Source organism: Camelus bactrianus, chromosome 30, assembly GCF_048773025.1.
Source record: "Camelus bactrianus isolate YW-2024 breed Bactrian camel chromosome 30, ASM4877302v1, whole genome shotgun sequence".
Lineage (NCBI taxonomy): Eukaryota > Metazoa > Chordata > Mammalia > Artiodactyla > Camelidae > Camelus > Camelus bactrianus.
In genome coordinates, this window is record NC_133568.1 from 11240975 (window position 1) to 11254531 (window position 13557).

General features: G+C 50.2%; 1 protein-coding gene across 4 annotated transcripts in view; it reads right to left on the reverse strand.

The window, feature by feature from the left end:
• MYO5B (myosin VB) overlaps positions 1 to 13557 on the reverse strand; it is a 294119-nt gene that overhangs the window by 47590 nt on the left and 232972 nt on the right. For all 4 annotated transcript variants that reach the window (XM_074355274.1, XM_074355275.1, XM_074355273.1 and 1 more), the window contains 4 exons: positions 12728 to 12839; positions 7279 to 7490; positions 5028 to 5184; positions 2884 to 3123 (listed from right to left, as the gene is read on the reverse strand). In XM_074355274.1, coding sequence (XP_074211375.1) covers positions 2884 to 3123; positions 5028 to 5184; positions 7279 to 7490; positions 12728 to 12839 — 721 coding nt within the window. The remainder of the gene's footprint in view (positions 1 to 2883; positions 3124 to 5027; positions 5185 to 7278; positions 7491 to 12727; positions 12840 to 13557) is intronic.

Below are 13557 nucleotides of genomic sequence, written 5' to 3' on the forward strand. Positions count from 1 at the left end.
TTGTAACACAATTTTACAAATATATATAGATGCTCTTGTGAATCATAAGTTATTAACTAATGTTTACTGAGTAAATACTAAGTATACTGAATCAATTTGATTTAAAAGGCTACTGACTGAATCCATATGCATGTATCATATTTTTTTCTGATAAAATATATTTAAATATAGCCTTATATTCACAAAGGTCTAAGGAACCTGACCCTCATAAAAAAACTGTAGGCTCAACTGGCTTTCTCACTCTACACATTGTGCTTGAATAAAGCCAGGCTGGTAGAGAACCGAGTTCTTAGATTACATCATTTTGGCTGAAAAATGTCACACCACAGGCCTACACCAGGGACACTGCAAGAAATGGTCCCAGGAACTGTCCGTTTTTACTGTGAAGGATGTGGTTTATTACACTACAGATTACGAAACCCACAGGAAAACTGTCTCAGCACCAGGGACAGCTCCAACCCTCCTGAACAATTTCATTTCTTTTAGCAGCTCTCGAGCGACCTTATTTCCTTCTTTCTGTTTGCTTGGGAACTTGGTGCCAATTTTGCCTCTCGTTGGGTGCACAAAACCTGAACATGAATTTTGAGTGCCAATCTTACCCTGGTTTTATTTTTCATTTTCCTCCTTTGCTGACTTTTGGCAGTGGGGATACTTTAAAAAAAAAAAAAAATTCCCCTGGAGATTCTACAGTGCAGCCTGGAGTTGGGAACAACTACATTAGCCACATCATGGTATCAGTGAATTTTTGGGCTAGAAGTTACTTTAGAGATCTTAGGATAATCCCCTCTGAGGAACTCAAGGCCCAATTAGAGATTTGGCCATAATCCCAAGGTGTCACCACTGGTTGCAAGTGTAAGTGAGACAGAACTCATGGAGGTCCTGCTGGGACTCTGTCCACTGCCCCACGCCGCTCTGACGAATACTTTGGGATGCCTTCACCTAAGTTGTTCCTGACACACGTGTATCCTCTCCTCCTGGCGAAGGAGAACCTTGTGTGTCAGGGGAGCTGCTGCCTGAGTTGTCTCCAGGCATTATACAAAGAACAGAAACCCCTTCACAAAAAGGTCAGCCCCAGCTGCTATGAGATTGCGGCAGAACAAGAATCTCTAAAGTCCTGGTGCCACAGATTTGCTGATGATCCCTCTCATGACAGAGCGCCAAGCATGTTCTTTGACACAGGGTCACACATCCCACTGTAAAATGCCAGACAGTCCAAGGATGATGCCATCTATGAGAATGGACCTAAACAAAGCTCAGCATCGTCCTTGGATTGGGGAATTCTCACATGTCTGAAGAACCTTCCAAGGTGCAGATATCCTAAAATTTGCTTGGAGGTGGCCGAACATTCTCTGGAACCAAAATGCCAAGTTTCAATCCTAGCCATGCTTTCGGACTAGCTGTGTGACCCTAGGCAGGCTATTTAACTTCTCGGGGCCTCAGTTTAAAATGGGAACCACGTTAGTATCTCATAGGGTTGTGGTGAGGATTAAATGAGTTGACACAGGAGAATAGTGCCAGGTACACAGTTGGGCAACATGGGGAGGGGCCCAAGAAAACAAGATCTAAGATCTAACCCGCCTCCTCTCATCACCCTCCACACACAGGGCACCCTGCCCAGGGCGGGAAACACCTGCCACTGCTCACAGATGTTTGCCAAGCAGGAAGCTTAAGGCAAACAGCTCTTTTTAAAAATAGGCCTTTTAAATTTGCTTCTCTATGATGTTTCAGCACGTGGAGTGTAAAATACCAGATTTATTTTTAATTTCTTGAGTCAACTTCAGAAATCAGCAATGCCAATGCAGGGCCCTACGGCTGGAACGCAGGGCAGAGGCAGCTGGGCAGTACATGAGGCTCCTGGCAGGGTACAAAGCTGGCTCATCCCTCTGACTAGACTTTGCTCAGAAGGTTAATGGGCACAATTTGACTATGCAAATGTCTTTCCTGTCCAGTCATCAATAGCCACCATCATCATCATCATCATGATCATCATAGAACCCTTGGCCCTCCTTGTGCTTTCGTTTTTCAAATGGCTGATCCCAGAGACCAGACCTTTCTCTTTCCACTCCCTGATGGTCTGAGCAGGTATGTCTCCCTCCCTGCCTTGACCTACCACAGCAGGCTGACCAGGGTCAGGTACCGAGTGTCCTCCACCCTGCACTGAGCTTTCTGTCCTGCTTCCCACTAAGGAGCCAAGCCAAACAAGACACCTGCAGAACTCACACAGAGAACACAAACACCCAGGGTGACTGACAGTTTCTTCTCGGGAAGCCTAGTCTTTTGCAAGAACAGAGAAGCAGGAACATCTTACTACATTTGGGGTTCTGTTTAGGGCAGCTGGTTTAGGTGTAAAATGGCTCATTTATTTTCTTGCCCTGTTGGGATCCTTAAGAAGCTTACAAAGTGCCTAGAACAGAATAGGTACAATAAAAGCAGTGACCTCCAAGGCCGTGCCTGGTGGCCCCAACTCTAATTCTCACCCTCCACACCCCTCCTTCCCTCCATCCTCTTCTGTCCTTCCTCTGGAGGCCTGTGAAACCCTCCGGGGCACTGCAGAAGCCTGGTCCTGTGGTCATTAAAGCCCTCCATGAGCAAGATAACAGTGAGCCTGTTTTCAACTCTGGGAACCCGTCTTAGCCATAACCCAGGAAAGGACCGACTTTAGTGACATTTGGAGTTAAAAAAACTAGCATCGCCCCACTATGGCTGTGGGCTCAGACAGACCTAGGTTGGAGTGCTGGTTCCAGCACCTTCTAATTCTGTGATCTCGGCCAGGTACTGGATGCCCCTGATTCACAGTTTCCTTATCTGTGAAATGGCCTCACAAAGTCACGCAGGGATCACATGAGAGCTCCCTGGGGAAGCCTCCCTGGGTGGAGCACTGACCTGGTCATCGATCTTCCGCTGCAGTTGGACTACCTTGTTCTCCATGCCCACGTTGAGGCGTTTCAGGTGCTCTGCGGAGCGGGCCTCGATCTTGAGGGCCTTCAGCTCCCGCTTGGCCTTGAGCCTCCGGAAGGCGCACTGCATGACAATGGCTGCGCCCCGCAGCCGCTGGAAGCGCCTGCGAGCCATCCAGCCCCGCACATGCTTCTGGATGATGGTAGCCTTGTGCTCCCTGAGGACCTGACGGGGGACAAGCACACACCTGATGGGTTTGCACGGCAGGATGGGAGCAAGAAGGGCTCATACTGCCCCGGGGAGGTGAGAGCCAAGGTCAGTGACATTCAGCCACCCTAAGACTGAAGGCCTTGGTGACTTTATGAACGGTTGTAACTAGGTTCTGCAGCCTGTGTCCCTACTGGGCATCAGCTGTCAAATTGTTGTTTCTAGTTTATTTTGTTTGCTTTTTACTCATTAGGAAACCGCAGTCTAAAAATCTAAAAGTTGGAGGGGCCTAATGATTATCCAGCTGACAGTCCCCCAATCAACAGATGTGGTTCCCTTCATGGTGACAGTGAACTGGAGAGAGGAAGTGAGATTGCCTAGGGGAAGTCCACATTGGGTTAATGGCTTACAGTTACAACTTGGCTTGTAATTCACTGTTTTCCTTTTTTCCTATCCGGTTAAAAGCCACTCAGAAAATTAAAGCATCAGCGATGTTCTTGCCCTAATGCCCTGCAAAATAAATGTTTGTGGAGTGAATGAATAAATAAACATGCTGAGAGACTTACATGCCCAGCGTCACAGCTCTGAGATGAGCTGGGTTTAAACCTAGTGCCCTGCAAATGCCACCTGCCACGTCCATGGTGACGTCACACACAAGTCACCAGTCTCCCAGGAGTATTCACAGAACCTTTTCCCACTGGCCTGTGTTTCTTCACGTATTGTATTAGGGTGTGTTCCATCTCCATCCTAACCATGTTTGCTTTTTCACTATCATTTAATGCTTTATAGTTTTATTACTTAGAAAATCATACCTTCTCTATCATAAATGAGAAGGTAAGATAGATACTCGTTTTAGGAAAACAAAAGACCATTTCAAATATTTCCTTCCAATCCATCTTTTGTCTTAGCATCGACCTTCAGCTGTGTGTGGATGTTAAATGAGTTGGTGGAAGGGGTATGTCCTGACTTGGGGCTACCTAACTGGGTCATTCAGCATCACTGGACAGTGGCCCAGCTGGGGGGAGGCTGGGGTCGCTCTCCGGACTTCACCTCCCTGGGCTTCGGGATGCTAATCAGTTACATGAAGGGCCGGACCTGATGATGCTTAGTGTCACCCCTGCTCTCAAGTCTGCCTGAGCCCAAGGTGGGTCACCAGGCCCTGCTCCAGCTGACTGCGTGCCCTTGGGCAGGTGACTCAGCTTCTCCGAGCATTTCACAGCTGTTAAAGGGGCACAGCGATATGCACCTTTCCTGTCTGAGATGGTTAATCTTATATGTCAACTTGACTGGCCCGGGGGTCCAGGTTAAGGACTGCCCCTGGGTGTGTCTGTGAGGATGTCTCCAGAGAGATGAGTAGTGGAACTGGCAGACTCAGTAAAGTGGGCTGCCCTCCCCTGTGTAGTGGGCATCTTCCAATCCACCAGGGGCCTGAATAGAACAAGAGGTGGAGGAAGGAGAATTCGCCTTTTTCCTGCCTCACAGCTGAGCTGGGACATTTCATCTCATCTTTTCCTGCCCTTGGACTGGGATTTGTACCACTGACTTGCTGGTTCTCAGGCCTTCACACTCGGGCTGAATGACACCCCTGGCTTTCCTGGGTCTCCAGCTGGCAGATGGGAGACGGGGGCTGTTCAGCCCCCATAACTGCATGAGCCCATTCCTCATGGTAAACTTCTGTGTGAACATACACACGTGTGCACATACACGCATGTGCACACACACACGCATCTCCTGTTGGCTCTGTCTCTCTGGAGAGCCCTGAAATGCTTCACCTCATGAGATTCCTGTCAGGATGCAGGGAAAGCAGGACTGCGAAGTTACTTAAAAAAACTGAGAATGCCCAACATTTATGCTGGTGCCAATCCACCTGCTGCTGCTTTAGATCTGAGCTTGCAGCCTGAGTCCCCAGGGGGGCTACACACCTGGTGGTAGATTCTCCGCACAAACATGCCCCGAGCGAAGGCCTGGATGACGATGGCAGCCCTGCGGACCCTCTGGTAGGCCCGGCGGGCCCTCCGCATGCGGCACTGCTTCTGGAGCACCATGGCCGCCCGGGTCCTCCGCATGTGCGTGGCCAGCCTGTGGAGGGAGAGATGTGGGGGCCAGGCTGGGAGAGGCCTCTAGGCCGCTAATGAACTCAAGCACTCCCACCTTGGCCCTGCCTGGACACCCCCAGGCCAAGCCAACTCTTAGCACCCTTTCCGATCTAGCAAGGCTTTGGGGACTTGAAGGTCAGCTCAGAACAGCAAAATTGGCTTCCTCCTTGCTGTCCACCAAGTCTTCCCACATGTTTGAAACTCGGTCTAAGTCTGATCAACTCTATGGTCCTCATCTGTGCACTCTCCACCTGCAAGCCCCTCCTATGACCTGGGCGGTCCTCAACATCACATGTGCACGCTTCTGTCTGTCCCTGGACCTCAGTGGGCTTGGAGATAGCAGGGGCCGCATCTCAAGCATCCTTGTACCCCCTACTGAAACCCCCTAATCTAGTACCGGGCCCGGAATAGTAGTGCTTGGTTAAGTATTTGCTGAATGAATAAAACCTCCTTAGGCCTGCAGCGACCCCTCCTTGTTTCCTCATCTCCCAGCCCTTTCCGCCCAGGATGCAGTGCACGTGGACACCTACTTTCCTCTTTCATTTCCACATTCCTCATCTCACCCCCCAGGACACACATAAAGTCAGTCCCACACTTTTTACCCTCCTCAAGGGCTTTGTCTGGTGCCAGGCTCATAGCAAGTGCTCCATTAGAGACTCAGAATAGAAAAAGCTAGAAAGGATCTGAAAAATCACCTGGTGCAGCTCCAGGCTGGAGGTGACCCACTCAGCCCGGCTCTGCTTGCTGACACGAGCCTGATTCCCAGTCCAGCTCTCCCTGAACTCTCTGTCCACATGTGGGCCCTGCACACCCACTAGAATTCAAACTCCCTGCGGGGAGAACGCGGGCCAGCTCGGTTTTATATCCTTAGCATCCACTGCCCAGGAGAGAGCCCCCGTGCAGAAAGCTGCTCAGTGATGATAATTAGTGTTGCTACTACTGACAACCCTCTCATTTCTGTAGCTTTTGTTCCAGAGACCATCTCTCAGCTGCTCCCAGGTAATTAACGGCGTTCATCATCTCTGGTTATGCTCGGATAAACAGCCAACGGCAAGGACATGAGGGGGAGCAGGAGCAATCTTCTAACTTTGTGGTACAAAAGGGTGCCTGCTCTGGGCTTGTTTTTTTTTACATTCAAGCAGAGATGCCTGAGCAGCCACTTGTGAAACTTTGGCTTCCCAGTGCAAGGCTTCCTGATAATTACTGTCACTTCTCCAAGGAAATTTGTATTTGCAGAGGTCACTGATTTTTTTTTAATGGAGGTACTGGGGATTGAACCCAGGATCTAACCCAGCGTGCTAAGCATGCGCCTGACCACTGAGCTGTACACACCCCACCTCCCAGAAGTCACTGACTTTGAACCAGAGCCGGGTCCCAAATCTGATGACCTGAGTAAAGGCCCGGTGGTAGGTTTAATGGGGGCCGGTGTTCTCCGCATACGTCTCACTGTAGACACTCACACCGCTTCAGTGCTCCATCAACCCAACGACATCACTTAGGAGGGGGCAGTTAAAGCAGCTTCCTCTGCGTGGTGCTGGGCTGGGAGCCTGTAGGTAGCTGCTTGTGGTCAGACAAGTCTCACCCTCTCCGTGCTGGCTGAGTGCAACAACTCATAGAAGGAAGCTCCCCAGGCTTTTCCAGCCCTAATTACCCAACTCCCAAGGAACTTTGAAACTAGTGGTGTAAATCATGAAGCCGAGTATACGTTAACTTTGACAGAAAGGCTGAATTCGTCTCTTTTTCTAGAGGAAGATTGTTTTACTTAGGAGTTTACGCAAAGGGAAAATGGCAGTTTTGTGGCAAAAGCAGCCAGCCCGAGGCTAGCACTGGTGGGATCGCACAGACCAGGCAAGTCAAGAGACCTGAGAACTAGACTCACTGGCTCAGGTGAGAAGCGCATGAGAGAAATGGGCCCAGCAGCTAGGAGAAAGCTGGACACAGACAGGACGCAGCAGGAACCACTCTAACTACAGGGGCTGAGGGAGGCCAGCCAGCTCAGAGCCGGTCCCTGCCCCTGCCCCTGCCCCCCGCCCTCACCACCAATCTGCCACCTTAGATGTGCCCCAGCTTGGCTCACCTGCGGGCCAGGAGTCCTCGGCAGTACCTCTGCAGGGTTAAAGTAGCCGCCCTCAGCCTGCGGTACTTCACCTTCTGCAGCCAGCCTCGGACAGTTTTCTGGATCATGATGGTGGCCGCCCGGAACTTGTCAGCACGAAGCTTCTCGAGGTAGGCCACCTGGCCCGCCCGGAAGAAGATCTTGGTGCGGCCAAACTGGAACTTGTCAGGATCCTTTATAAGGCAGGGAGGGGAACCGGTTCATCATCCGTGAGCAGCAAGGGAAAGTGCCCCACCGCCCCAGTTCCTCTGGTGTGCAACCCCCTTGCCAGAGCTCACATGCCCCTGCTCCACTGACAAACGCTGCGAGTGAGTATGTGCCAGATGCCGAGTCTGCCCCTGCTAGTGGTCAGACACTGGAATGCAGCAGGGAGAACAAGTCCTGCCCTCAAGCAGCTGACATCGCGGTGAGGGAGACGGACAGGCCAACAGGGACACAGGACGTTTTCAGGGAGTGGTGAGGATTATGAAGACAGTAAACAGGGGGCTGGCTGGAGGATGGGATGCCAGTGTTTAAATAGGCTAACCGAGGAAGGCATTTCCAGGGAGGTGATATTTGAGCAGAGCCCTGAATGAGGGGAAAGGAGGCAGGCACAGGAGATTATGCATATATTGCAAATAACCCCCAAACACATTTATTTGGTTTCTAAGTTGTGAGATTTTTTGTGACATTTCATTACTGTCTTTTATTACATCTATTTAGGTTAATTTTTTTTTTTTTTTGGTGAGGGGGCAGGTAATTAAATTTATTTATTAATTTTTTAAGTGGAGGTACTGGGGATTGAACCCCAGGATCTCATGCATGCTAAGCACACACTCTACCACTGAGCTATACCCTTCCCTGAATATATTTAGGTAAAAATCAGTTGCCCTTCCCTGCGCTCACCCTGGTGGGTGAGGGAAGACGACCAGCAGCGTGCGTGTGGACAAGCCTGGGACAGAACACGCCTTAGGGAGCCCAAAGTAACCGAGCACTCTCTGTAAATAAACTTCATCTAACTGCCCACTTGGCATGAAGACCATAATAGGGAGGAGATAATGAGCCAAGGTCTGAAGAAAACACAAGAACATGTTTCACGCTGACAAATGGCTCTGAGATAACGCTGAGTCACCACTCTTCACGGCTGAGCCCCACACGGCTAACAGGAACTTAGTTCTGTCTACAGGGAAGACAGGCTGCCTGAGCCGTGGCTGAGCTGGGACACGGCGTCTGGCTAGACTGTCGCTGACTGCCCCCTCCACGGCCAGGCTGCCTGGTTCTCATCTCTGCATCTGCTCAGGGCCCCCAGCTCACGCGGGAAGGCACAGGGGCCAGACTAGGGAGAGGAGCTTCGAGGCAGCCGAGGCCTTGCCCTCACCACTATCCTGCTGGGGAAGGAAAGGGGTTGGGAAGCAAAAGGCGGTGCCTCAGCCCTCACAGTTGGGGACAAGCCTGGCTGCTAGGGTGTCAGCAGAGCCAGGACCTGCTGCATCCCAGGAACCATAGTACACAGGTTCCACTTCCTGTTCTGGAAAAAAAATACGAGGGAAAAGGCAATCTGGTCTGCAAAGCCACTGGTTTTTTTTTTGTTTTTTGTTTTTTTACAAATAAGTATTTCTCTGAAGGTCCCACCTGCTACAACTGTCACCACCCACCTGATGGCTGCAACCTTACCCCACGTGTCTTGAGTACTTCCCCTGCGCAACGCCTGCTTTCTGTAACCCTGAGAACTGACTCTCCTCCTCACATACCAATCAGAGGTCCTCCTTTGAGAACCTCTCTCCAATAATCAGAGACCGAGGGAGTAGAAAGGAAGCTTAGCAAGTGTGAATGAAAAATAATGCAAGCCACATCAGTAAACAAAGAATGCTGAAGCCATCAAGTCATCAGCTGCTGCCACCACCCCTCAGTGAAGACAGGCAGGCAGCCCGGCCTCTGCAGCTTGTGGGGACTCAGAGTGTGAAAGGACAGGACCCTGGCCCTAGCTAGCTAGCTGCTTGTCAAGAAATGATTTCAATGAGCCCAAACATTTGCTCCTTTCCATACACAGAAAAGCACTAAATTCTTAAACTTGAGATGTCTGGCTTTCTTTAACAGTAATCTTTAATGTTCCGACTACCTGGTCTTTGTTGTAAAGGTCCTATATATCCTGGCTCCTTTCCTACCTCTTCAGAGCAGTCCCTCAGAGCGATCTGAGAGGCTGTCATCCAGGGGTCGAAGTGGTTCAAGTCCTCAGAAATGTCCGCCGAACAAAACATAACTCTCAACTTCCAGGCTGTGCATTTATTTCAGTCAACACAAGCCATCCCAAGCCACTCCTTTTATTTCACAGATGCCTAGAATGGTGAGGTGACTTGTTCAAGGTCTCACTGAAAAGATCAAGGAATAGAACCGAAGACCCCAGGACTCCCAGGCCAGAGGTCTCTTCCTACACCATGCCCTTCTGTAATACCATCTCCTTTCCGCACTTCTCACCTACACGGTTCCTTATGCTCCCTGGGTTCCCAGTGGACGCTTGTTAATAGCCCCTTCACTGTCAGGATGAAGGTTCAGGTTTGCGTGACGGCCAGGCTCTGTATGATTCCCTCCTGTGATGTCTATCTAATCACACTAGGTAACTGGTAGTCCTGGAGGGCAGGGCTCCCCGGTGATGCTCTTTCATAATCCTCACACTGACCACTCCAGGTTAGAGTACAAGGAAGAACTCAACATGCATTTGTGAAGTTAAAGAAAAAGACAAATTCAGGCTAAGGAGGAAGGCATTCCTCCGATCCTTGCTGTTGGAGACTATCACTCATGCGTAACCTGACACAGCCCCCTGGCTGCCTCCCAATGAACGTGGCCGTAAAGTGCCTATTGCCCGGCCTACATGCCACCCTCGTCACTGCTTCTCTCCTCATCGCTCTGTTCCAAACCGTACTCAGCACTTTCTTAGGCAGGGCAGGAGCTGGCGTGTGCCTACCTAAGCTAACGTGTGGCTTTGCTGAGTCTCAGCTGCTTCAAGTTCCAGGTCACTTAGCATGAGCACTAGGAGCACTGGTGACTAGATGTCCCCCCCCCCACCAAGGGCAAAAGTCAAAAAGGAGAAAATACAAGATCTCCAGGGAAGTCTTGAAGCACTGATCCCTATTCCATCTCTTGGAAGGATAACGGTACACAGTGACATTCATTAATCGGACTGGCTCAGTGGACAATGTGGTTTAGACTATGGGGGTTTCTGAGCCAGTATACCTCTGCACCTTAGGCAACTTATATCAGCTTTCTGTGCCTCAGTTTCCTCATCTGTAAAATGGGGATCATGTTCGTATTTTTCTCATTGGCAATGCAAGGATGAGATGAAGTGTGTGAAGAAGCAGTTAGAAGACTGTCTGACTCCTACCAAGTGCTTCATAGTCATTAAGTGAGCCACTGGTGGCAGGTTCCATCAGGACAAGTTCATCTGTCACCTATGTAGCTACCTGTGCTAACTCAGAGCTCCTGTGTCGACCAGTAACTGTGCTAGGAACACAATGACACTAGGATTCTTGTCATTTACTTGTTCACAGTCTGGTGGGATGACAAACCCTCAATTACCATACAAAGGACAGAAGGCAATAATGGAAGACAGAAGCTGAATACTGTTGGCCAATGACTAACTCCAGCTGGGAGGCCAGGAACAGGCTTCACAGACCAGAAAGCATTTTAGAGCTCACTCTAGAAGGAAAGCAGAACCCAGCCAGCCAGACAGGTGAAAAAGGGAAAAAGCATTTCAGGCAGAAGAAACAGCTCATATCCATAGACTTTTTAAGGCAATTCACTTGTTCATTCACTCATTCCACGAGGGTTTGGTGAGTTACTTCTATGTGTCAGGCCTAGTGCTCGTAACGAGGGGACTGTCCTCTGCACGAGAGAAGACACACCTGGAGCACAGGACAGCACGCTACGGGCTCAGGGAGAGACACAAAGTACTGGAGCTGAGTGCTAGATTGAGGAAAGCAGGGGGCAGAGCCAGCAGGTAAGCTGGGCACTGATAAGCAGGTGGGCACCTCGCCAGGGAGAGGGGAGGCAGCTGAGCCATGCAAGGCCCCGTGGCTTGAGTGCACCCAGGAGAGCCCCCGGGGCAGCAGCATCCTGCCCTGTTAGCGGGTGGGGAGCAGAGTGGGGGAGGCGGAGTCACCCAGTCTAACCTGGGCCCCTCCAGAGTACCCTCTGTCTGGGAAGCAGGGGTTCTGCTGAAAGCCTGGGGAAATCCAGGGAAGGGAGAGGAAAGGAAGAGTGGAACTAGGGCCCTGGACAAAGGAGAAGACAGCCCCATGGCAGGGCGGGCTACGTGCGAGCCTTGACCACAGTAAGAGGCCAGCTCCGGTACCAATAAGGAGAAATCTGGACGCTCCATGTCAACCGGAATCAGCTGACTGTGCACAGAGATTTTCTCACCCGTGAAAAGGGAGATGTTGAACCGTAGAGACCGAAAGACGCACCACAGCAAAAACTGCAATTAACCAGAGTCCAGATAACCAATCGCAACCTTCACAATTACGGAGACCGTCACCCTCTTACTCTCGACTGAATACTTAGCACAGCTTCCCGCACTGTCTACAGCAACGGACTTGAGCGGCTGAGACAACGCTCAGAGGGTGACTGTATCACTTCCACAAAGTAACACACAACCTGAAAAGCTGATCATCTGGCAGTGAGCTACACTCCAGATGAACAGATTTTCCTAGCAAAATAGTACTTGAAAATTACAATTCTTTGATGTAATTCTCTTACTTGCTTAAAGGAAAGATTTTTGATATAATTGAATCCTTTATTGAGATCATCAGGTATCATACTCCACCGTAATTCCTGAATACTCTTGAAACTAAGAAATATGTAAGGATCTGCCCCTCAACAAACTACCCCCCACCAAGAACTCTGCGTTCATAGTTCCCCAGTCTCAAACGTCAGCTATGAGTTCAGACTGTTTCAATTAAAATGAAATCCACTGTCTTATTTACAACAAGAATCTGGGGGCGGGCCTAGAGAGGAAGATACAGGAAGGGCAGCTATCCTCCCCTCCAAGGCTGTGCCTGAGCTCCAGATCAGGGGCCCTAGGTGGTGTACTCGGTGCTGGCAGGTGGGCTGAGTGGTGGAGCCTGAGGCTTTGGAGAAGCCAGAGATCCCGGCCAGCGGCTTGCAGCCAGGAGTGGCCTCGTCATGCCCCCTGGTGGGCTGCACAAACAATTCCATTTTCTATGTGAGCTGAGATGTGGGAAAGGCTAGTTCTCTAGAACGGTGAAGGGGCTTTTCCTTTATAGTCACTGGTGTGGGAAAATGGATTAACATCTCAGTAACAGTGTCAGTAAGAGGAAGACCAGAAAGGCAGTTAACCGTCCCCACCCACCCAATCCTCAGGGCATAGTGGTTAAGCATTCCTGCAGCCTGGCAGCCATGGACAGGCCCAGCTTACCTTGACCAGGCTCTCCAGCACAGACCTGCAGGCGGCCTTCTTGTCTGCGCCAGCGAGCTCTCTCTTCTTGATGAGCACCCGATACCGGTTGAAGAAGTCATGGTAGGCCCACCTGGAGGGAAGACAGGTGCGTCAGGGCACATGCCCAGCCTCTCGGCCACCCCAGAGCCATGGGTGATCTCAGACAGTGCCCCCTGGGGTCAGTATTTCTAGCACAAAGCCCTTTCTCAGAGCAGCAAAATACGTTCTGGGGCATTTCTGTGCTCCCTCAATGCCCTCTGAGAACTGCAGTGTGTAGTTTTATTTCAGAATTGCGGCTGGAAGACCTAAGGGAAAAAGAAAAGTTTTGGAGGCTCCCCTGGGAGGACTGATCAGTGGCAGAATGGCTCACAGGGGGTTTCTGCCCCAAAGTGTGGAGCTCCGTCCACTGCTGCTCAAGTAGGGGACCTTACCTGCAACGCAGCTGGGTTTTTAAATGTGGATTTTCTTAGAAAACTAAAACAGCTCATTGAAAACTTTTTTTTTTTTTAATGCAGAAAAGTATACGTGGGCAAATAAAAAGAGGCCATATCCTGGAGATAGCGCTGTTCACACATGTTATATAGTTCAGAAGTACTTTCTCCCCAAAGCAGATTTTGCTTATAATCCCGCCCACCCCTGATCATTAGGGTAATGCAGGCCCACTGTAAAGGAAAGGTCCAGCAGTGCCCAGAAAATAAAGAGCACTTGTAAACTCACTGCCTTTTAAGTAAGTGCTGTTCCTCTTTGTTCTGGAAGGAAATCATTAAGAGAGATTTCAGTTTATCCCTTGGTCTCTGAGGAGACCTCTT